Genomic DNA, 25000 nt, shown 5'->3' with positions numbered 1-25000 from the left:
TTCACAGTTTAAAATTAACAAATGCATCACAAATCGAGTAAACTTATTCTAACTAATATCTTTTTGGGAAAAATCTACCTGGAATCTGCTTTTTATTCACTTCAGATGCCAGTTCAGTCACTGCTGGTCAAGCCAATGTGACAAGGAGGAATAACATTTTATCTAACATTTTATCCACATTAAGGGCTCTGACATGTCTGCAGAAACAAACCAAAGGAGTGACAGGATGGGGCTTTTTATAGCCGGAACCGATCCACTGAAATGTCGTTTACAGGAACATTTGTAGAGCCATAACTTCAGTCCAATCCGTTTTTTAAAGCTAATTTAATAAATTACAATACCAGCAAATAGATTCAGCTATGTGTGTTTTTTTAATGAAGTTATACTATATGTTGTAGATTTTTATAAGTCACTATATTGATAATATTCATGTGTTCTGATATTGAAATGTTTTTTTTTTTACTTGTAGTGAATGTTTAAGCTTAAGAACAGAGCTTTTATTGTCATTATATACAGAGCATTCATATAACAAGAATCCGATGCCACTCCTGCTGGTGCAAATATGCAAAAAATACCAAATATAAAAAAATACCAAATATATAAAATAAAATAAAATACAAATCTTAACAAAAAATAGAACATAAAAAATTTAAATTAAAATTGAGTTAAATAAAATAGAATAAAGATTTTATATATATAAAAAATACAAAATATATTAAAAATAAATAGAAATCTTCACAAAAATAGAAAATAAAAAATTTAAATTAAAATTAAAATTGAATTAAATCAAATAAAATGGAATAACATTTTCAAAATATAAAAAATACAAAATATATTTTAAAAAATAAAACAGAAATCTTCACAAAAAAATTGAAAATCAAAATCAAAATTAAAATTGAATAAAGAAATAGAATAAAAAATTTAAAATATAAAAAATACTAAATATATTTAAAAAAATAAAACAGAAATCTTCACAAAAAATAGAAAATTAAAAAATTAAAATTAAAATTGAATGAAATAAAATAGAATAAAAAATGTAAAAAATAAAATACAAATGTACGAAAATGGCAACAATAAGATTCGTTTGACAGCCACAATTAAAACATTGTGACCCTTGAGACCAAACAGCGGCAGTAATAAAACATTTGGTTATGAGGATTAGAAACGGACTGAAATATGATTTCAGAGGCTCATCTTACAGTTTGAACATATCTAGAATTTGAATGTAAAACATAAAACGTACATGAAAAGATATGAATGAGTACACTTTTTGCTCCAAGGACTGTATCACAGAGAGGTGCTGCCTTCACTCGGTTCTCTGTTATTCTTCAGGTAAGATATTTACTAATCTTACTGGTGCAACTTCATTTTCTTAAGATCATCAGCATCAGCATATGATGGAATTTCTCCTCCAACTTTGTGTTAGATTTATAGATAAATATCTTAAACTAGACCTTGATAGTGTAGAATCTATTTAATGTGGATATGCATGGCTGGATTTAACAACTGCTTTATAAACAGTGCAAATTATCATTATTGAAACCATAAAATAATCTGAACTGAGTGCAAACAGGTTTTTACAACAGGCAAAGCTGTTTAAATCTTCACCGCGATGACTCACTGGCAGTTCAATATCTGGAAATGTCGAGGGTTCATGTTCATGACCCTGTGTTCCCATCCTGCGTTTTATTTAATGTAGCTGATATGTCCCCAGTGTGCGTTTGTGTGTCTCCGGGCTTTCTGATTCAGAGTCTGGAGGACAGTATCATCTGCTCTCGTCTGCCTGCTGAGACACGTTGGGAGACTGTTGATTGGCCGACTCTGTTTGAGTTTCAGCCAACCGCAAGGCACCAGATTGCACAGATAACAGGATTAGTGACTGAAAGTTGGACAAAACCAAAGTAAATAAGTAAATAAATGAATAAATAATGCTTTAATAGAAACAGACTGTACAGAAGCATCGCTTTTTCTAATGAAATACTTTTGGAAACTTGTGTTAATCTCCCTGTTCCATATTTTAGAGCCTGTGTTGCTGTCCTTCATTTCCTTTTCTAGTTTCTGATCTTTAGTGTTTAGCGTTCGGATGCAGAATTAGAGCAGCCGTCAGACAGCTTCGGTAAGAGAGCTGCCAGACACATTAGAGCTCTGGCTGCACAGCAGGTTTACAGTATTTGTCGGCCAGGGTTGCCTTAAACAATGAAGAGGCTAAACTCTCCAATTTATTATATAAATCCATTTCAATTTGGGGACAGGGAACAGGTGGAATGAGGGTGCAGACTACAGTAAAAACAGCACCAAAATAAGCCACACTGACAGGTAAGATGCAGGGATAGAATAGATATTTCAATCTGCTCCAGAGCTCTGTTTTACTGGTAGTATCTGTGTCTCATTTTGGCAGCACCTCTGGTGTGAGACTGTAATTCGGGTGGTGTTCACGCTGCACTTCCAGGAGCCCAGCAGACACTCAGACTGAGGTGGGTGGAAGTGTGACATGAATTACTTTGTCTGTCCAGCTGCTCATGCTTTGCTAGTTTGTGTCCTGCAGTTGTCAACGCTTCCCACTTCATGAGAACCCAGTCGGAGAAAGAACAGTCCACATCAGCTGCTAACAGAAGAGATTCTGCTGCCTTTTCCATCATTTGAAGCAACATTGAACGTCCCTTCCCATAATATTAAATGGCGAGAAATGCCTTTTCCCATAACTTTGAACGTCCCTTCCCATAATATTAAATGGCGAGAAATGCCTTTTCCCATAACTTTGAACGTCCCTTCCCATAATATTAAATGGCGAGAAATGCCTTTTCCCATAACTTTGAACGTCCCTTCCCATAATATTAAATGGCGAGAAATGCTTTTTCCCATAACTTGAACGTCCCTTCCCATAATATTAAATGGAGAGAAATGCCTTTTCCCATAATATTAAATGGCGAGAAATGCCTTTTCCCATAACTTGAACGTCCCTTCCCATAATATTAAATGGCGAGAAATGCTTTTTCCCATAACTTGAACGTCCCTTCCCATAATATTAAATGGCGAGAAATGCTTTTTCCCATAACATTGAACGTCCCTTCCCATAATATTAATTGACAAGAAATGCCTTTTCCCATAACATTGAAGGTCCCTTCGCATAATATTAAATGGCGAGAAATGCCTTTTCCCATAACTTTGAACGTCCCTTCCCATAATATTAAATGGCGAGAAATGCCTTTTCCCATAACATTGAACGTCCCTTCCCACAATATTAAATGGAATTCGGGTGGTGTTCACGCTGCACTTCCAGGACCAGGAGGTGGGTGGAAGTGTGACATCCTTTTCATGAATTACTTTGTCTGTCCAGCTGCTCATGCTTTGCTAGTTTGTGTCCTGCAGTTGTCAACGTTTCCCACTTCATGAGAACCCAGTCGGAGAAAGAACAGTCCACATCAGCTGCAAACAGAAGAGATTCTGCTGCCTCTTCCATCATTTGAAGCACCCAGTTTCAGGCAGAGATCTCATGGTAAACAGTGTGTTTTATCCCTCTCCTCCATATTTCTGTGCTTGGGAGAAGTTAACAGATAATTTGATGCAAACACAGGAAATGATGCATGCTACTCGGAGCCAGAATCCAGCTGTAATACACGTGTTGCTATATTTGCATCGCCGGTTTCTGCTTGGAGTCGCAGCTGGCTCTTCTGATACTGTGATAAGTTATTTGCAACCTCCTGAGTGCTTTTTGGAGGACAAACATTATCATACAAATAGAAGAGTGAATAAAAAATGCAATCTGTGGGAGTCTGATTCCTCAATCTTTAGTCTTATTCAGGCACTTAGTGTTGCTGTGTTCTCTCTGTGAAATACTTACCTTTGTGTGGAGTTTGGCGATCTGTTTCTCATCAACGTTGGGTTGTCTGTACACTCTGCTCTTGTAGCGGAACTGTTGAGGAGAGGAAATTATGAATTGCTATGATACACTATGAAGAGGGTAAGTTTGGGAACTAATAACATTTCCCTCTAAGCTCCAGCCTGAGATGTTTCACTAATTCAGCGGCGCATTTCATCACTGTCATGGTATCTGTGTCGGTATCGTTGGTACAAGAAGGAAGGAAGGAAGGACCCAGACCTTCAATTTCAAAAGATTTATTCCGAAAATCTAAATCACAGCAACGCTGGAGAAAAACTAGAAAATGCACAAGAGGGAAAACAAAACTGAACTCTGCAAAAACTCGGGAGGGAACTTGGAAACACGGAAAAACTCGAGAATACGCAAGTATTATACTGCGGGTGTAACGGCGAGGATCTGACAAAGAATGAGAGGAAAACAGGAGACTAAATGCTGTGGAGAGAATGATTACTGAGGATAATTAACACGGGAGATGGGGGTGGAACCGGAGACTAACAGGAACTGAGGGAAACAGTCAAGGATCATGACAATCAGGACCAGTAGACTGTAATGAAATGCTGAAATCAACTAATCTACGTTCAGATTCATTTTAACAGCTAAAGTCTAAATGTGAGTCATCCTCCTGCAGTTCTCTGCAGTTTCCAGTCGATCTAGGAATTTTTAACACAAAGGATGATACAAACCGTAATGACAGACATCTAAAGATAATAGCTATGCCGAAGCAGCTATGTTTAAGAGCTGTTCAAATCACACACACAGAAAGGTAATGAGGTAATGAGGAATAATTAGGCTACTTCAGACAGCAGCGCAACATCGATGAAGTAACATCAACTGTCAAAAATCTGCTCCATCAAACCTGACATCAGGGAAGGGAAACAACCCACAAAAAGCTTCAACTGCAGGCTGAAAGTTTTAGCAACTCCCTGCTGATTCAGGGTAGTGGTTTATCTAATCAAGTTCCAGAAACATGGTTAACTAATCATGTTCTACACACTCAGGGTCATCATGGAGTCTAAAATCTGGACCCCGAGCATTAGGTTATCAGAGAAACAACCCAAACAAAGTGTAAAATGACTAATTAAATTACTGAACTGTGAAAATAAGCACGATCGGAGGTGAGAAATTCAATATAACTGACCCGAGATATGAGATCTGCACACAGTAGCATTTTTACCGATTCATACTGATAAGAATTTAGATATTTTCAGGTTCTCAGTCATTTATAAGTCATAATACTCTAATCAGATGTTTTTCCCTGACACAACACTCAGGAGATTATATGAATTAGATACAAATGGATGGTAAAAAAGTGTTTTTGCACACAAAGAACCAGGAATCAGCCAGCAGTCTGACTCCATAGAGTCCTGATAGCATAATTATGGAGTCAGACAGGAATGATACAGAGCAAAGTCATAAGAGCTGCAGAAATGTCTGCTTTAGTGCAACAGAACCTACTGTTTGAGTGAAAAGAACTGGTTTAAAAGGCAAATGCAGTCTTTTTTATCCTTAAATGTACTAATTTTGACTTTATGTTAGAAAAATTATATAGTTATACTATGAGAAAATCTGCAAGAATAACAGTTTATGTGATGGTGGGAGGTCTCCTCCCCAACTTTTCTATTCTCAGAATACTATGTATCAAGCAAAAGTGTTTTGACTGCATGAACTCGTCTTTCCCAGAATATTAAATGGCGAGAAATGCCTTTTCCCGTAACATTGAACGTCCCTTCCCATAATATTAAATGGCGAGAAATGCCTTTTCCCGTAACATTGAACGTCCCTTCCCATAATATTAAATGGCGAGAAATGCCTTTTCCCATAACTTTGAACTCGTCTTTCCCAGAATATTAAATGGCGAGAAATGCCTTTTCCCATAACATTGAACGTCCCTTCCCATAATATTAAATGGCGAGAAATGCCTTTTCCCATAACTTTGAACGTCCCTTCCCATAATATTAAATGGCGAGAAATGCCTTTTCCCATAACATTGAACGTCCCTTCCCATAATATTAAATGGCGAGAAATGCCTTTTCCCATAACATTGAACGTCCCTTCCCATAATATTAAATGGCAAGAAATGCCTTTTCCCATAACACTGAACGTCCCTTCCCATAATACTAAATGGCGAGATATGCCTTTTCCCGTAACATTGAACGTCCCTTCCCATAATATTAAATGGCGAGAAATGCCTTTTCCCGTAACATTGAACGTCCCTTCCCATAATATTAAATGGCGAGAAATGCCTTTTCCCATAACATTGAACGTCCCTTCCCATAATATTAAATGGCGAGAAATGCCTTTTCCCGTAACATTGAACGTCCCTTCCCATAATATTAAATGGCGAGAAATGCCTTTTCCCATAAGATTGAACGTCCCTTCCCATAATATTAAATGGCGAGAAATGCCTTTTCCCATAACATTGAACGTCTCTTCCCATAATATTAAATGGCGAGAAATGCCTTTTCCCATAACATTGAACGTCCCTTCCCATAATACTAAATGGCGAGAAATGCTTTTTCCCGTAACATTGAACGTCCCTTCCCATAATATTAAATGGCGAGAAATGCCTTTTCCCATAACATTGAACGTCCCTTCCCATAATATTAAATGGCGAGAAATGCCTTTTCCCGTAACATTGAACGTCTCTTCCCATAATATTAAATGGCGAGAAATGCATTTTCCCATAACTTTGAACGTCCCTTCCCATAATATTAAATGGCGAGAAATGCCTTTTCCCATAACATTGAACGTCCCTTCCCATAATAATAAATGGCGAGAAATGCTTTTTCCCATAACTTTGAACTTCCCTTCCCATAATATTAAATGGCGAGAAATGCCTTTTCCCATAACTTTGAACGTCCCTTCCCATAATATTAAATGGCGAGAAATGCCTTTTCCCATAACTTTGAACGTCCCTTCCCATAATATTAAATGGCGAGAAATGCCTTTTCCCATAACTTTGAACGTCCCTTCCCATAATACTAAATATCGAGAAATGCCTTTTCCCATAACATTGAACGTCCCTTCCCATAATACTAAATATCGAGAAATGCCTTTTCCCATAACTTTGAACGTCCCTTCCCATAATATTAAATGGCGAGAAATGCCTTTTCCCATAACTTTGAACGTCCCTTCCCATAATATTAAATGGCGAGAAATGCCTTTTCCCATAACATTGAACGTCCCTTCCCATAATATTAAATGGCGAGAAATGCCTTTTCCCATAACATTGAACATCCCTTCCCATAATATTAAATGGCGAGAAATGCCTTTTCCCATAACTTTGAACGTCCCTTCCCATAATATTAAATGGTGAGAAAAGCGCCTTTTCCCATAACATTCCCCATAATGTGTGGCCAGCAAGCATAAACAATATAAATAGCAATAGCACCATTTTGTTGGGCAGACAACTCTGAGCAGTTTCCTGACAGGTTGTGCAGACTTGTCTCTTTCTTGCAAGAAATAAATGTTTTGTGTTAATCGTATCCAGCGACTCTGAGCCTAATTTTGAGAGAATTTTCCCGACACTTTACCATGACTTACGTGGGAACTGGGAAAGAAGTTTAAGTGCTATGATGTTCTGCAGCTGCGACTCTATTAATGTACATTCTAACGTGTCGGACTGGCCATCGTTTACCTCCAAACATGGGACGCCCTTGCTGATTGGCTGTGGATACTCCCGGAGGATGCGTTCTTCATCCAGGAACTTGCCATCCCTTCCATTACTCGCTGGCTGGAACAGCCCATAATTGAGCACATCTTTCAGGGTCTGATTAAGCGTACACAGGATCCGCTGCTTGGCAACCCAAACTGTCGCGTCTGGATTGAATCGCATGCATTTCTGTTTGAGTTTGGAGAGTGAAGAGGAGGAGAGAATGGAAAAGAGTGAGAGGAGAAGGACAGCAGTCATTACAAAAGAAATAATCTCAGAAAAGTCACAACATTATCAGCTTGAAACAGACGTATCAGCTGTGCACTGATGCAGATAAATTGGGACAAAGGCTGCTGTAGTATGGAATCATAGGACAATGGTGCCAATCAGAACAGCTCAGACACATCCAAATTGGCGCTTTAATAATAAACCCTGTTCCAGATACTACAAATAAGCCTCGGGTGCTAGACATCAGCTCCAAGCTGTTTAGCTTTATTGTGACAACATGCTAAAAAGGGCCATTTTCATGCTGAGGATGTAACTGGAACAACCTTTTTGGCCCCTTGATTTCCCTGTTTCTGGGTTCCTGCCGTGAGGAGAAAAACAAAAATGAAAAACACGATGCTACATTTCTGGCTTCGCCTGAGTAAGAGAGGGTTATGGGTGCAAGCCCCAGATTCAGTCCGGCGTCTTCCGGAGTCTGAAGCGACGGGCAGCTAAATAATCCTCCCGCCTGGCGTGAAGTGGGCAGAGATGAACGTATACAGAGCCAGATGTTTGGCATCTGATGGGGCTGTTTGGACTGACCGGGCCTCCAATTAGCCTAATGGTTCGGTACAGTGGCAAATTTCCATTAACTCACTCTATTGCTGCCCTCAACAGGAGCTCAGTTTGCCACTTTAGAGGCAGTGTGAGAGATATAGCTCTGTTAGCTCATAGCTGCTGTTATGTGGCTACTTGCAGCTATAGGAGAGCTAACGGAGGGATTTCTACGATGCAGCCTCTAAATAAGGCATTATCTGTCTTTATTTCACCAATACTTTAAGAAGAATGAATGAATGAACGTGTGCTATAGCTCTGTTAGCTCATAGCTGCTGTGTTGTTGTTATTGGCGGCTATCGGGGGGCTTATAGAGGCTTTCTACACACTCATCTACTGGGATGACATCATCGACGCCCCCCTGCAGCACAATTTATTCACTCCGTGCTCTGTGACAGTCGGCTAACTTCACACAGAGTTTGCTGCTGATAGTTTTGTGCAACATGGCAGGATATTTATCAGATTTTGACAACGTGAACGACGACTTTGAGTAAGATGGACGTTCTTACCGGAGTGAATGAGCTGTGCTGCAGGAGGGCGTCGATGACGTCATCCCAGTGTGTAGAAAGCCCTCTATAGCCCCCCGATAGCCGCCAATAACAACAACACAGCAGCTATGAGCTAACAGAGCTATAGCACACGTTCATTCATTCATTCTTCTTAAAGTATTGGTGAAATAAAGACAGATAATGCCTTATTTAGAGGCTGCATCCTCTAAGCCCCGTTCACTCCGTTATATGGATCTCCAGTTATCTAAATATCTTCCGAAGGACGCCGACTTTCACCAAACTGTTCTCAGTGAGCAGATGAACGTATTTCATGCCAGAAATAAGGTTTAAAAATACCGGAGTTCCCCATTAAGGAATAAACACAGTTTCTCCATCTTGTTGGGGTAAGCATTTACCTGTTAATCAGGTTTGAAGAACCAAAATGAGCAGAGCAGTCCGGGAACAAGGTCCAGAGCTCAGCTTTTTGCTGTTCATTTCCATCAATTCAAATAAAACAAATGACACAAAAAGAGGGACAAACAAAAGGCTGAAACCACCCAAACAATCGCTTCAAATACTTTATGGTCAAACTACTTTGGACAAAGCAGGGAATCATTAAAGAGACAATTCAAACTAAAATGTCATTGACATCAGTCCTGATTCAGGGTTGAATTTGCACAAAACTTGGCTTTTTTGTGGCTTTTGTGCTGCGTCGACCCTTCTGGGACACCGTAGAAAACAACTCCAAGAGCAAGATTTTTGTGAGAGCACAGAAGGAGTCTGAGTGTGAGAGGAAGAGCTCGAGCTTGAGTGCAGGAGACTTGAAGGTAGAAGTAGAATACACTGACATGCAAGCAGGAGGTTTTGGAGTGTGAGGGCAGAGTTTTGAGAGAGAGCAGTGCGATATTTGTGAATGTGTCTTGATTAGAGATGATATGCCCCCATAAAGGTCTGGTGGGAATCAAACTACATAAACAGACCCCCGTCCCCCATCCCAAAATACTTGGTACAGTCCACTTTGCCCTCATCTGAAGCAAGGTGCATTCATGACTGCGTCACCCTCAGCCGGGAAATTAAGTTCAGAGAAAACAGTAGAAATCAAAGTAGTAAGAGAATATCTGCCAGCTGCACAAAGCTGGTAAACTTTTACCTTCACATTCAACAACATTCAGCTCTGACGGTGTCTCATAATAACATGGAAATCACCTCAATCTCCCAACAAATCAAAGTGAAATCAGTTTATTCTCCGATATATAGATTCATTTTACAATATCAGCAGCGTGGAACCGACTTGGTACTGATTTTAAAATCATTACGGGCTTCTGAAGTGCAGCAACTACATAATTATAGGGAATTAATCCTCATTTCTTACAGCAGCCACAACTAAAAACCCAACACACACTGAAACACTAAAGCACTGCTCGTCTATGGACCAATCGAGTCTTTTCGAGTCTCCAGAAACAGCTGATTGTTTGGGTGATTCATCTTTAGTATAATTATATTCATAAATTTCACCTGCAGAACAGCATTGAAGATTGTGCACATGAGCAGGATTTAGAAGTGGAAATACTGGACTAGAAGTGAGTACTACAGTACTGCCCACGACTGACTGCCATCTCCATTTTCCATTGAAAGACATGATGGTGGAGGACTCTCACTTTCACATTTCTGTTTGTACAAACCCAGAATTCATGTAGAACACTGAAAGTTTTTGATTAAACAGGTTTTTTTAAGCAGATACACTGGCTAAATAAGACCAAACAAATCCTTTCCCACTGCCAGCGGAAGAGTGTTTTCCCTCAGTTTTCTACACAGAACTGGAGTTATTGTGACCTGCAGGGGGTTGAATAGCAGCCTCTGATAATCTCAACTCTCTGAGATAATTAGTCTCGCTTACTACTTCTTATTGGACTGCGGATATCGGCCACACACAGCGGGACTGAGAGTGACCTGCCAGTTGTTTTAAAGACAGTAAAAATGGCCGAATCTCTGTTGTTGTTAGTTTCAGAACCTCCATGTGAGACGTAATAGACGTAAACGTGTTTTTCTGTGAAGGAAGCGAGCTGCCTCCACTGTTGCAGCCCCAGTCTTGATAATCATCATGTGTTCACATCGTGACAATTAGAGCTGGATCCCCATAAATACCTGCAACGACTCATTTCATGCAGGACTGAATTCTGATTTAGCACTTTCCAATTAAAAGTAGATTTTAATTGGTTTAGTGGGTTTTCTCACTGAGAGGAATGTGTTTTTTAACATTTTAGATTAGCAGCTTGTTGGCGTAACAGCTGAAAAAGAATGAAAAAGGTTCAAATCTTTTCTATGTGGAGTTTGCACGTTCTGTCTATGCCTTTGTGGGTTTTGTCCAGGAGCTCCGGCTTCATCTCACAGTATGAAAATTCAGTTTTTAAACACGTGATGCACACATTCGTCTATAATGTAAATTGTGAGGTTGTAACCTATGGCTGTGGAGTCATTTTAGTAATGTTTAGGCCTAATCATGTACACTAACTCTAACTAGGGCTGCACGATTATGACCAAAATCATTATCACGATTATTCTGATCAATACTGAAAACACGATTATTAATCATTCATCTGGAAAAACATGTATTTTTATTTCACCATTTATAAACAAACAATGTGCCAACAATTTTTAGTGAAAAATTAAACTTTAAATTGGAATAAATGATAAATAATGCAAAATAAAAACAAAAACCCAATAATTTAACATTTTAAAGTACTAACTGTATTGATCGGACACGTCTTTGGCCAAATAAAAAGATATGGCGTCTGTTATTCCTGCATGTCTTTGGGAGGTAGATGGATCGGGTTCTGCCAGGTTCTGCTGCTGTAATGGTTGTCTGGGTTGGTGCTGGACACGGATTTAGGGAATTACATTAGCTTTGGCCTTCATGCATTCCTCATATTTAGGTTTGTGAACACTCTTTGCAAATAACTTGTTCTTGTTTAACGTCACTTGCCCTGAATCCGAAACAAGTCCAGACAATGGAAGTCGCTCCGTTTCGAGGCACTGACTCATAGACTGTTTAACTGGCTGCCTGCAGGCTGTCTAACTGCGCGCTTGTTATTCAGGCAGATTAATGAAGCCTTAACCGTGCTGTCGCCCCCTGGTGGTTGGTGGACTACTGGTTCAATGTAAATATCGTTGACGATCAGGTTCATTTGATTGTTGGCCTCCAAAATCGTGATCAAAATACGATTAATTGTGCAGCCCTAATTCTAACCCTAATCATTCACAGGTGAGTGGAAAAAGGAAAGCAAGAATGAAACGTGTGAAGGAACAGGTATGGAGGTGTGGGACTGATGAAATTAGATGAAATTTAAACTTTACCTGTGGAGGGAACAGAGCTACAAGGACTTAGATTTTTGGCCCAAAGTCGCAAAAGTTGTCCAGTAACATACATTTCAGGTTAATTGATGATTTTCAATCATGGCCATATATCATCATATGTCATTCAGCGTCTGTACTGGCCCTGTGATGGACCTGCGACCTGTTCAGGGTCAAACCAGAACCTCTAGAATAGCCCCTGAACAGCCTGAACCTAAAAAGGATGGATGTTCAAACATTTAAAGTACTGACAGCAAACCGCAGTATTAATTAATATAATGTAATGTATAGAAATCGTGGAAAACTGCCAGTGAGTTAACATCAAATGCTCTTCCCTCTTCCCTCTCACTGACTCGAACACATTAAAGCTGCAGTTGGAGGCCAGACTCTGATGCTGAATGTGTGTCTGAATTATTCAGCTGAGTTTGATTTCCAAGTGGACTGAATGACTCAATCATGTGATCAAGTGGCACCACTGAGTGCTCAGTGATGAATGCACAATCAGCAGCATTAGTGCACACATGTGGACGAGCTTAAAGCATATGTGAGCTCGCATATAATACCGTTACAGCAGAGTTTCATGGGTTCATCTCGAGGTCAGCACCATACCAGCTTCCCGTGATTACGCAAACACACACGATTTCTTTTGTCAATTAATATGTGCTATTTAGAAAGTTTCTGAGAGCTGAAGTGTTAATGCTGGTCCTTTCGGTCCTTGTATGAGCAGCATTGGGACAGAATTGAGTGAAAAAGAGCATCCCAGAAGAAAACCAGAGGTCAGAATGAAGGAGCCCATGGATATGAGGTGGCAAACACCCTGCCAGCATCTCTCCTTTTCGTCCTCCGTTTCATTCTCCCTGCACATGGACTTAGGATGTAACACTATATGAAACACATGTCAGTCCCAAAGGACATAAACACGTTCAACAAAGAGTTACTGTGCAAAGCTGCATTAGCCCACGGTCAAACTACTCTGCAGACCACTGCAGCACCTCTAGCTGCTCACCCTCAAAGGCACTGCTGCTCTTTGATGATAAAACCTTCTCTGGGAATGACAGTAAAGAAATAGCCACTGACACTTACAGTACATGTCCTCCTGTACCAAATCAGTGGGGGTGTAGCATGCTGCTGCTGTATATAGGGCCCACGGGAGCTTCAGAGGAACAATGCACCACACTGTGACCCTATAGCATTAATATAGCACACTTGGGGCTTCATTAAAGGCACAGTGAGCAGGTAATAAAGCACGATTCCCACTGTACAAATGATCCAATCATATTAAACATCCAAAGTTTCTAATCTGTTTAATCTGTACTGTTTTATACTAATGAATTTCAGAAGCTTTCTGCTTCCAAAGCGGGTTAAAAAAAGTAAAAGAATGGATGTGGTTTTTTCATGTAAATACTTTCCATGTGACCATGGAAAAGTCTTTTCATAGCAGGTTCATTTCTGGTTTAAAGTGAATAAACTAGTCTTGTTGTTAGAAGCTGTTCCAAAAGCAGAATGGGAGGCAGAGCCTTCAGTTATCAGGCCCCTAAAAGCAGAATGGGAGGCAGAGCCTTCAGTTATCAGGCCCCTAAAAGCAGAATGGGAGGCAGAGCCTTCAGTTATCAGGCCCCTAAAAGCAGAATGGGAGGCAGAGCCTTCAGTTATCAGGCCCCTAAAAGCAGAATGGGAGGCAGAGCCTTCGGTTATCAGGCCTCTAAAAGCAGAATGGGAGGCAGAGCCTTCGGTTATCAGGCCCCTAAAAGCAGAATGGGAGGCAGAGCCTTCAGTTATCAGGCCCCTAAAAGCAGAATGGGAGGCAGAGCCTTCAGTTATCAGGCCCCTAAAAGCAGAATGGGAGGCAGAGCCTTCAGTTATCAGGCCCCTAAAAGCAGAATGGGAGGCAGAGCCTTCAGTTATCAGGCCCCTAAAAGCAGAATGGGAGGCAGAGCCTTCGGTTATCAGGCCCCTAACAGCAGAATGGGAGGCAGAGCCTTCAGTTATCAGGCCCCTAAAAGTAGAATGGGAGGCAGAGCCTTCAGTTATCAGGCCCCTAAAAGCAGAATGGGAGGCAGAGCCTTCAGTTATCAGGCCCCTAAAAGCAGAATGGGAGGCAGAGCCTTCAGTTATCAGGCCCCTAAAAGCAGAATGGGAGGCAGAGCCTTCAGTTATCAGGCCCCTAAAAGCAGAATGGGAGGCAGAGCCTTCAGTTATCAGGCCCCTAAAAGCAGAATGGGAGGCAGAGCCTTCAGTTATCAGGCCCCTAAAAGCAGAATGGGAGGCAGAGCCTTCAGTTATCAGGCCCCTCTCTGTGGAACCAGCTGCCAGTTTGGCTTCAGGAAGCAGACACCCTCTCTACCTTTAAGATCAGGCTGAAACTTTCCTTTCTGATAAAGCTTATAGTTAGGGATGGCTCAGGTGAGCCTGAAACATCCCATAGTTCTGCTGCTATAGGCCCAGCCTGCTGGGGGAGCTCCCATGATGCACCTCTCCTCCCTCCGTGTACAGATGACATCATTGCTGTCATTAACTTGTGTTTCTCTCTCTCAGCAGGTGTCTCTGGCCTGGTGTTACGCTGCTTGTTGTCCCCTCTTTCCTGTCCTCTCAGCCCCCAGCTGGTCCAGGCAGATGGACCCTTCCTGATTCTGGTTCTGATGGAGGTTTCTTCCTGTTAAAAGGAGTTTTTTCTCTCCACAGTCGCTTCGTGCAGCTCAGGATCAGAGAGAAGTTTCAGTGAAATCTGTTGGTTTCCTGAGCTGGAAAATTGTTTTTGAATTGGCTCTGTATGAATAAATTGGATTCATTTTGAAATTAATTAATTGGATTTGATTGGATTATGATTACTATGAATTGGACTCTAATTGGCTTGAATTGGACCGTATTATTGAAGTGCCTTGAGATGACATTTGTTGTAATTTGGTGCTTTATAAATAAAACTGAATTGTTATAAGCTGCATCACAACATTACACTTCACAGTTTTAGGGTTCTAAAGCCACAGTTGACTGCGATATGTACTGATCAGCAGCCTAATATTGCATTCTTCAGTTGGTTATTAAATGATGCTGCATCCACACATGAAAATGTACTCATTCATTTCCAAGATCTACAGAATCTCACGTCAGCCCTGCAGCTATTTACCATCACATTATTTTTCTGAGGGATCAATACCCTCCAGGAAACAAATTAAAAGAATACGCACACGTCCGTGCGGACTTCATATTAACACATAACGTTCACACTCGACTGCGTTTTGTCACAGAAAAGAGGTGATATGAAACCTGTTGGTCAGACCTCATTAAAGTCTGCACATCTGAACACAAATAGGCCAGAAATGACTGTATTAGCCTACTTTATAAACTACAAATAGGTTTTAGATACAGATAATAACATGTAAGATTGCTCTGACAGCACTTAAATAAATGGAAATGAGGAGAAAATGTTAAAATAAAATCATAACAGCAGAAAAAAACTATAAAACTATAAAATAAACTAACTAAAAACTAAACTATGGACTGTTTTCTATCTTTCAGCAAAGGTCATGGGTTTATCCTCTATTTATGTGATTGTGTTTTATCTTCTGTGAGTTTTTTAAATATATTTTTTATATTATTTTTATGTCTATATTCTTTTTTTATATGCATTTATATACATGTGAAACTAAAGAATCAGGCAAATAGGGAAATGAGCAGTTGAAATGATCCATGATGCCCGAGAGCTTGTTGGAGGTTGAGTTAGCAGAGAGTGCCATGGAGCATGTGTGGGTCCCTGCAAAAACCTTCCAACTAGAAATGCATCCATTTCCCAGTCTCCCTCAACTTTGCAGACATACTCAAATATACTTTAATACTCGCCAGCGCTGATTGTAACCTTCCACTGAAATGCCACAGGGGCCTGCAGCACAACCTTCTGCAGTATGAAGAGAGGCTCTGAGCAGCTTCCAAAAAAAGCTCTCTGGCTGTGAGGTCTCAAAAGATCATCATTCATTCAAAATAAAGCTAGTTCATATTTTCCCACACACATCACTTCCTTCTACACCGACGTCTCACAGATGCTCACCGTCTGCTGGAGGTCAGGGATGAGGACTCGGACCACCATCGAGTTTGTGTGAATGTCGTCCATGTGGTTCTGGGATGTCTCAGCGGTTGCCCTTATGGTATCATAGATGGTTTCTTCATGGGAGCTGTCAGAGGCACAGTCATCTGAGTAGTCGGAAAAGCTCTGGGCCATCTCATCCTCGCTGGAGGTGGGGCTCCGGGGCATAGTCAGCAGGCCCGATGGATTCAGCTGGGCCAGACAATGAGGGAAGAAAGGTCAGACTCACAAACTTAAACCGTTCATTAAAGAATCGAGGCCTTAAAATCTAAGAATTCCCCCTGCTGCCATTAGACACCTTCTGTCGCTTTGGAGAACCCCTGAAAGATTGGGCTTGTTAGTTTGTTAGTCCCCGAGGAGCAAATTTTACTGAACATCATCAGAAAGAGGCTTTACTTCATTAGGCTTCACTGCATGCGAGTGAAAGAAATTCAGAAGGAGAAAAACTGCACCTGAAAGCAAACATATCATGCAGCTAAGGGCTCCTACTAAAAATATAACAGGTCAAGTGACTGCACTCTATTAAACTGAGGTGTCAACATGATTTATGGGGGAGCCGATGAAACACGTGACATCTCATCAGTCACTGCTCCTCCGAGTCCTTTCACAAGAGATCGAAGCAGAAATAACACATTTCTAGTTGTTTAGGTGTAAAATTCTAATTGTTTCACTGTAGCAGGTCCGTGTGTAAGAGGCTGAAGTTTGAATATTTTCAATTAATTAAATTTCAACAAGCGATAGCTCTGAAAACGTTTGACCTCAACATCTTGAACTCAAACTGATTAACAAGAGTGAAATTAAATGAAACTGAAGAGCAACAGGAGGTCCCGCTCATTTTCTCATCAACAAAAAGTCTTATCCAGACCTGGAACTCGACCATCCCTGGTGCAAGAGATGAAGAAATCTTTGAATATTAACTGAGATGTGCTGCAGCATCCGATGTCCAAATGCACAGCTGAAAAGTCCATTTTGTGTGCTGCTAACATGGATCTGAAGCAACTTGTAGAGACAGTGATGAACACTAAAATCAGAGGTTTGAGTTCAGTTCAGTATCCATATGTCAGTGTTTTATTCCCAGTAAATGAAAACTGACAGCTTCTTTCAGCTTCATAGTAATCGTTCTCTAAATAAAGCATTCCCCCAAAATAAATACACAGCAATGATGCGATTCATCCCTTTTCTGAGGAACTTGTGTATGTTCCCCAGAGAAGTCGAGATGCCGCCGCTGCTGTCATAAACGACCTCCAAACAACTGTCATCCAACCACTAACTAACTGGTTTATCTGTCTGTGCAGAGTCTCAGTCATCCAGGAAGACAACTGTTACCACCATGTAGACCCTGTGACTCACAGGCCTCATAAAAAGAGAATTAATATTAACAGGAATTAACAGAATTAACAGGTATATAAGAACAATTACCATAGAAACAAAGCTTTGAGGTCTTCTGGTGATGAGAAGCCAGAATTATATAAATTATCTCCAGTAACTCGAATAGGAGGATTGATCAAATCTTTTTGAATTGTGACATCTTGAATTTGGTGATTTTGTCCAACTGAGGAATTGCAAATCAAATTCTTTTTAATATTAAATCAAGAACGTTTAATTTCAAATTACTTGTTAGTTGCAGCCCTTTACTCCATTAGATTAGAGAAATTAGTGGAGATGATCAAGTGTCAATACTTATTAGTTGCAGCCCCAGAGTTATTTCTATTTAATGTGCCTTAATATTAAAGTTTTAGAGGTAAAATGTTTTTAATTAATCCTGTTCCTGTCATATTAGAGGTTAAATGGCCCAACAACTGGGGCTGTAGCGATAGACTAATCTCACGATACGATACAATACGATACGATACACAGTATTCAGCCAACGATTCGATATGATTTTATACAATACGACACAACACGATACGATACGATACGATACACAGTATTTAGTCAACAATTCGATACGATTTTATACGATTCGATTCAATACGATTTAATACACATCATATTCTGAAAGATTTTAAAGGGACAGTGTGTTTTGACATGAATTATCGCTGATTGGACCGGTGATCTGACCTTTGAACCAGAAGGACAACACTACTAGACAAACGTAAACAAACAAAAATGTCACAAATGTGTCTTCAGCGTACGCAGACTCATGTTTATGTTGTGAATATTACATCATCAACCTGCTTGTTTTACTTGCTAAATACCATAAACACAAATCCAAATTCTCTAATCAAAAACCATCTTTTTCATTTTTCAGAAGGAGCTCAAACAATAAATTACAACAATCCTACAGTCTATAAACAGAAAAGCCATCAAAGCCACTGAGCTTTGCACTTTATATAACATTGTTATTAACTAATTTATCACTGTATAATGTTATAATGTTGTAGAATTGTTTTGTATTAAGTTAATGTTCTGTGTTTTCACTAATTGTAACGTCTAACTTTTCAATAAAGTTTGTTTAAAAAAAAAATATCGATACTTGTGGCTGAAAAATCGATATTTTATCGTGAAAAAACAAATCGATATATATCATGGTATCGAAAAAAATCGCTCAGCCCTACAAACAATGTGTGTCTGAAATGTTTCTTTAACAAACAATCTGCTGGATAACGAGGACAAAAACACTCCAAGTGCATCAAAGTGATGATTTCTTTTCAGCTTCATTGCACCAGAAAAAGCGATAAATGGCCCACGATTCAATATAAAATACTTCAGTAGCAGAGCAAACTTCACCAGGAGAGCCCATAGATTCCAGAGGAGAGATTTAGGCTCCAGGGCCAGCTGAAATGGCCCAGATCTGTGATGCTCATGCAGGCACACATTAGCCGAGGCGGTTGTCATTGTGCCATGACATCGTCCCAGATACCTGGACGCTGCAGATAAAAAGCTTTCTGATGAAGGTCACCTTTTCTATCCACCTTCAGTGCAGGCCTGCAGCTCTGCTGTGTTTCTGTCTCTGATATTCATCTGGTTCACCTAAAGAGTTAGCACACTTTTCAGTTCAGCCTCCTGCTGGGGACTTCATACTGTAATATCTACAATTTTCCTCAATACTTCTGCAATCAGCATGTGGCCAATTATAACCGCACTCCAGGTGAGAGTCACGTGTTAAAATGAGTGTTTTCACGTGGCTGTCTGTGGATAAATGTTCTGACAATATGCAATATTAGTAGATTAGATGTGGAGGTGCTGAAATAATGCCTACCTAGAATCAATCAGGACTGATGTTGAGAGAAACCTGATTACTGTAGGACTTTTTATTGGGCTCACTTCAGATTAAATCAACACTTTCTGAAATGACAGCCCCTATGGAGATAAGTACCTGCGGCACATGTTGGTGACATGTTTTATAAGTGCAGGCAAAGGTGCAATTTTCTCTTGGAACTGCAAGAACAAGCCTCCTTCACTTTAAAGGTAAAGTGAAAAAACCTCCCACTGTTCGGCAGTTTGGAAGGAAAACAGAAGTCCAGGTTCTGCTTGCATAAAAAAGAAAACTTTCTTTCTTTCTTTCTTTCTTTCTTTCTTTCTTTCTTTCTTTCTTTCTTTCTTTCTTTCTTTCTTTCTTTCTTTCTTTCTTTCTTTCTTTCTTTCTTTCTTTCCTTCCTTCCTTCCTTCCTTCCTTCCTTCCTTCCTTCCTTCCTTCCTTCCTTCCTTCCTTCCTTCCTTCCTTCCTTCCTTCCTTCCTTCCTTCCATCCTTCCTTCCTTCCATCTACCACCCATATGTTATCCATATTATTAATGCATTATTCGTGTATTGATGAAATCTTCTTTGACTATATTACCGATTATCGTAAAAGTGGTTTAAATGATTCAAAATGAGACTGTGAAGGTAAAAGTGATCTGAGTAAAAGGTGAACTGCTGTGTGGGAGCCATGACGGGAATGTGCTGTGCACTGCATGACATCAGCGATGGTCATCATCCTGCGACCTTCCACGGTGAAAAACCAGGATGTCTGATGAATAAGGAGATAATGTAGGAGGGACAGAGGGGGCTGCTGGGAGGACTGAGTGTAATGGATTGTAATCCTTTCTAAGGAGTTATTTTCCATGAAGAGGATCTATATTCCAACAGCTGGAGGAGGACTTTGTGACCCTTGGCCCTACAGGGTGCCTCAAATAGCCCTTAGCTCCTAAACTATGATGGGGAGACAAGGCATAGAAATGTTTAGTTCTTAACCAAATTATTAAAACAGATTTTTGACGCTTTGATTTAGGCTATTAAATGAAATCAGGGCAATGAACAAGTGCTCAGATCAGTAAGAGGAGCGGTGCCATTACTGGGTCTGTGTCACGATCCGTGAAAGCACTGGATGCAGATGCAGGGTAGAATCAATCAGATTTATATAATAATAATATAATAATAATTTATATAATGATAGTCACTTGATGTGCAAAGTAATAGATTATAAATTCCTAACTCACTCTCCTTGATAACCTATGGAGAGACTATAAAATCTAAAGAAAGTTGTCTCCATGCTAGGAGGACAAAACAAAAGGTTATAGAAATCTTACAAATAAACTTATCCCTCTCCGAACTGTCTATAGAAATTTAACAAATCAATAAACCAAAGGAGACTCCTTCTAATGGAGTTGCTATGAAAGTTATAATTATAAATCAAAGACACTCCTCTACCGGAGATACTACTGATAATGAAAAAGGTAAACAAAAACTTCACTTGACTAAATCTATGGCAAAACTTACAACAGAAAATCACTCTCAAGGAGGAAATCATTAATATTTGGATACTTAGGCTTTGGTTACTTTGGAGGCTGGAGGAAGAACGCTCAAAAGACAAATTCAACACACTGGCAACGAGACACAGACTAAATACACCTGAGGAACCAAGGGGAACAGGGGGAAACACTTTGGGAATCAGGGAAGACAATAAGACACAAGTTATCTGAAACCAGAGGAGTTGTTAGTTTCAAAATAAAACAGGAAGTGAAAAGACAAGGTACAAAAACCTAAGAGCCTCTGTGAGACCTGACAGTCTGACTGACCCCAGCCACCTGGTCAGGTGAGGTATCAGAAGGAAGCAGGAAGCCTTCCTGAGGAAGGCAGCTGGCTCAGACCCTTATAGGTGGAGATCCCATCCAGACCTCCTGTGCAGGGGTACCTGGGATCCATCGAGCTAATTCATTCATAGAAAATCCATTTTAAATAATTAATGAACATGTTGATGGATTAATATACATTTAGTTTTACAAATTAAGCACAGATACGCAGAAAAACTTGATCAAATGTTCTGTTTTTACACCTGAGGTCAAAATCAGAGAAACTCCAAAGCACTGCTGAGACTTTTCCTGAGCAGATTTCAGGCAGAAGTGCTGAAAGGCCTGATGCAGTCCTGCAGCTCGGCCTGAATCTGAGTCTGGTGACATTCAGTTTCACTGAATGATTGACAGTATTCGTGAGATTGCATCATTCCAGCAGCTTCAACAGATAAGCCTCATTAACCTGATCTATCTGTCTGTCTGTCTATCTATCTGTCTATCTATCTGTCTGTCTGTCTATCTATCTGTCTATCTATCTGTCTGTCTGTCTGTCTGTCTGTCTGTCTGTCTGTCTGTCTATCTATCTATCTATCTATCTATCTATCTATCTATCTATCTACCTACCTACCTTTCTATCTATCTATCTATCTATCTATCTATCTATCTATCTATCTATCTATCTATCTATCTATAGATTCTGCAGCCTGAAGCTGTGACATCAACCTGGTTTTTATTGTAGAACACCATCGAATCTGAGAAACTTTTCCAGGGGCTGAAATCACCGGCTCGCTTCAGCTACTTTCACTTCCTTTTAAAAGAGTTAATGTGTGCATGTGCAAAATTATGGCACCTCCACTTTAACACTGACAATGTCTCACAGTCCGTTGTCACCGGGCCATTTCGTGTCATCGGTGGATTAATTTCTCACTTCATTCAGTGGTGTAATTGAAATGCTGAAAGACCTTCTGGAGACTTTCTTGAGGTCTTTAAGTGCCTGAGAGAGTGTGCGGAGCTCAGTAATGAACACAGTAATTTGCTTTGACTTGAATGTGTGTATGCGAGTGTTATTAAAAGAGGAACAGAAGAGGGAGCAAAAAGCTCCGTTCTGGTGAATGAAAACGTCTGACAGAAATGGGTTCGGCCACGCTGTACGGCGAGCGCATGGAATGAGTGCCGGGAGTCAGAATAAATACATTCTTTGTCTGCAAACATTGATTTCTTAATGGCTCTATGAACAAAATTGGGCTGAAGTTTGAGTTTGGTCCTTTATTTTAATGGCAGCAGAAGAGAGAGAGAGAGAGAGAGCAACAGCTGAAATACTGAGCCTGATGTTTCAGATTCTAGGCCCACATGATGCTACTATGGGGGACATCTGTCACGGTTCATTTTCCGTTCCATGTCTCGTCATTTCCTGTTTTATTTTGAAAAGTCACTAACTTTCCCTTCTCGTTTAGGGTATCTTGCTCTTCCTCCCGTGTCATGCGTCTCTTTGTCTTCCCTGATTCCCAAAGTGTTTCCACCTGTTCCCCTTTGGTCCCTCATGTGTTCAAATAGTCTGTTTCCCTTGTCTTGTGCCAGTATTTTGTCTCCTTTTGAGCTTCATTACCAGCCACCTGCCTTGTCTTGAACCCACAGATTCCACGAGCCTGCAGTGCTGTCTTATTTTGTCATTTATTCTACTTCCATAGCCTTAGTTATTTATGGTAACGGTAAGTTTCATAGCTTTGTTTTTCCTTAGATTTTTCGTTGTTACTATTCCTAGTCGCCTCCGTTAAAGGAGAGCTTTTAGTTATCGCTAAAGTTTCATAGAGCCTCTGTTTTGTTTTATTCCGCCTCATTTTGAGAGCGTGACTTAGTTTTGTTAAAGTCTTCATAACATTTCTGTTTTCCTCCAGTTTTGGAGAGACTTTATGTTTAACTTTCATAGCCGCGCTCCTTCTCCATCACAGATACGGAGGAGAGCGTTTAGGCGTTTTATTATTTTTATTTTATTATCATTTATTTTCTTTTGCGCTGCCGGGAGATCGCCCTGCAGTGCCGTGATCTGTCTTGTGTGTTTATAATAAAACCTTGAAACCACACGACCCTGCGTCCTGAATCCCTCTGGTAACTGACATCCTTCTATAAGACAAAGCTCTGAGGGGAGGTTTGGGTTCACCAGGCAGCAGAAGGACCTAATCCCTCCCTGGCTGCCCGCCCAAAAAGCACCTTTAAAAAGGAGTTTGAGTCCAGTCTCAGTCACATGAGGGATTCATTCTCAGCTAAAACGGACGAATGTGAGAACAAAGCATCTATTTTTTGTTTCCTGGAGACTTTTGGATCTTATTATTAGAAGACTGGTTCATTCAAATGAGACATTTAGGAAATTAAATGGAAACACATCTCCACAATGTGACCATCACAGTGATCCAGAGATGTTTTCATCCCAAAGCCCTCATACGTCAGCAGTCTGTCACAGGACAACATCAAACACACTTAAGAAAGTGTCCGACCCTCTTTCAGTCAGCGCTTTTGTCTGTTTTTTCCCAACCTGGCTAAATTCTTGACATTTTACTGCATGATCTGCTCAACCTATAAGCTGCACTTCTGGCCTGTGCCGGTTCTGCTTTGATACTTCAACTCATCAGACATGAAAGACAATCTCATGTGAGCGCAGTTTTTTTCAGGTGTCATCCTCTAAAGCCTTAAAGTGTGGAGCTTTTCACTTGTTCATACTTCACTTCTCAGCTTGTTAAGTACTAAAATTGCTGATAGCCACAGAAAACAAACACCCCTGACACACGTATAACTGCTCTGCCTTTGTGCAATCCTTTCCTTTCATTTCCTCTCCTTTCCTTTCCTTTCCTTTCCTTTCCTCTCCTCTCCTTTCCTTTCCTTTCCTTTCCTTTCCTTTCCTTTCCTTTCCTTTCCTTTCCTTTCCTTTCCTTTCCTCTCCTCTCCTCGCTTCGCCATTCCTTTCCATTCCTTTCCTTTCCTTTCCTTTCCTTTCCTTTCCTTTCCTTTCCTTGCTTCGCCTTTCCTTTCCTTTCCTTTCCTTTCCTCTCCTTTCCTCGCCTCGCCTCGCCTCGCCTCTCCTCTCCTTTCCTTCCCTCTCCTTGCCTCTCCTCTCCTCTCCTTTCCTCGCCTCGCCTCTCCTTGCCTTACCTTGTCTTTCCTTTCCTTTTCCTTCCCCTCCTTTCCTTTTCCTTTCCTTTCCCTTCCTTTCCTTTCCTTTCCATTTCCTTTCCTTTCCATTTCCTTTCCCTTCCCTCCTTTCCTTTCCTTTCATTTCCTTTTCCTTCCCTCCTTTCCTTTCCTTTCCTTTCCATTTCCTTTTCCTTCCCTCCTTTCCTTTCCTTTCTTCTTTCCTTTTCCTTTTCCTTTGCTTTCCTTTCTTCTTTTCCTTTTCCTTTCCTTTTCCTTCCCCCCTTTCCTTTCCTTTTCCTTCCCTCCTTTCCTTTCCTTTCCTTTCCATTTCCTTTTCCTTCCCTCCTTTCCTTTCCTTTCCTTTCTTCTTTTCCTTTTCCTTTGCTTTCCTTTCTTCTTTTCCTTTCCATTTCCTTTTCCTTCCCTCCTTTCCTTTCCTTTCCTTCCCTCCTTTCCTTTCCTTTCCTGTCCTTTCAATAAGAGTCTGAGATGAAAGCAGATGTTGAAGACGAGCGAAGAGGCGACCTCACACAGTGAAGATGATCTCTGTGTCTCTTGCGTTCTTTGGCAGCTGCAGTTCTGCAGTTTGATTGATGCTGTTTTTGTGCATGTG

At 40.4% G+C, this 25000-nt stretch overlaps 1 protein-coding gene across 1 annotated transcript in view; it reads right to left on the bottom strand.

Annotated features, from left to right (window-relative positions):
- The window catches only part of LOC140301431 (SH3 and multiple ankyrin repeat domains protein 2-like), a 256845-nt gene that overhangs the window by 168592 nt on the left and 63253 nt on the right, over positions 1 to 25000 (bottom strand). Inside the window, exons 3-5 of the mRNA XM_072379870.1 lie at positions 16233 to 16460; positions 7518 to 7721; positions 3842 to 3913 (exon numbers count right to left, since the gene is read on the bottom strand). Coding sequence (XP_072235971.1) covers positions 3842 to 3913; positions 7518 to 7721; positions 16233 to 16460 — 504 coding nt within the window. The remainder of the gene's footprint in view (positions 1 to 3841; positions 3914 to 7517; positions 7722 to 16232; positions 16461 to 25000) is intronic.

The sequence above is a fragment of the Leuresthes tenuis genome, unplaced genomic scaffold, assembly GCF_036924035.1.
Source record: "Leuresthes tenuis unplaced genomic scaffold, fLeuTen1.0.hap1 SCAF_2, whole genome shotgun sequence".
Classification (NCBI taxonomy): domain Eukaryota; kingdom Metazoa; phylum Chordata; class Actinopteri; order Atheriniformes; family Atherinopsidae; genus Leuresthes; species Leuresthes tenuis.
This window is presented reverse-complemented; position numbering and strand designations above follow the sequence as displayed.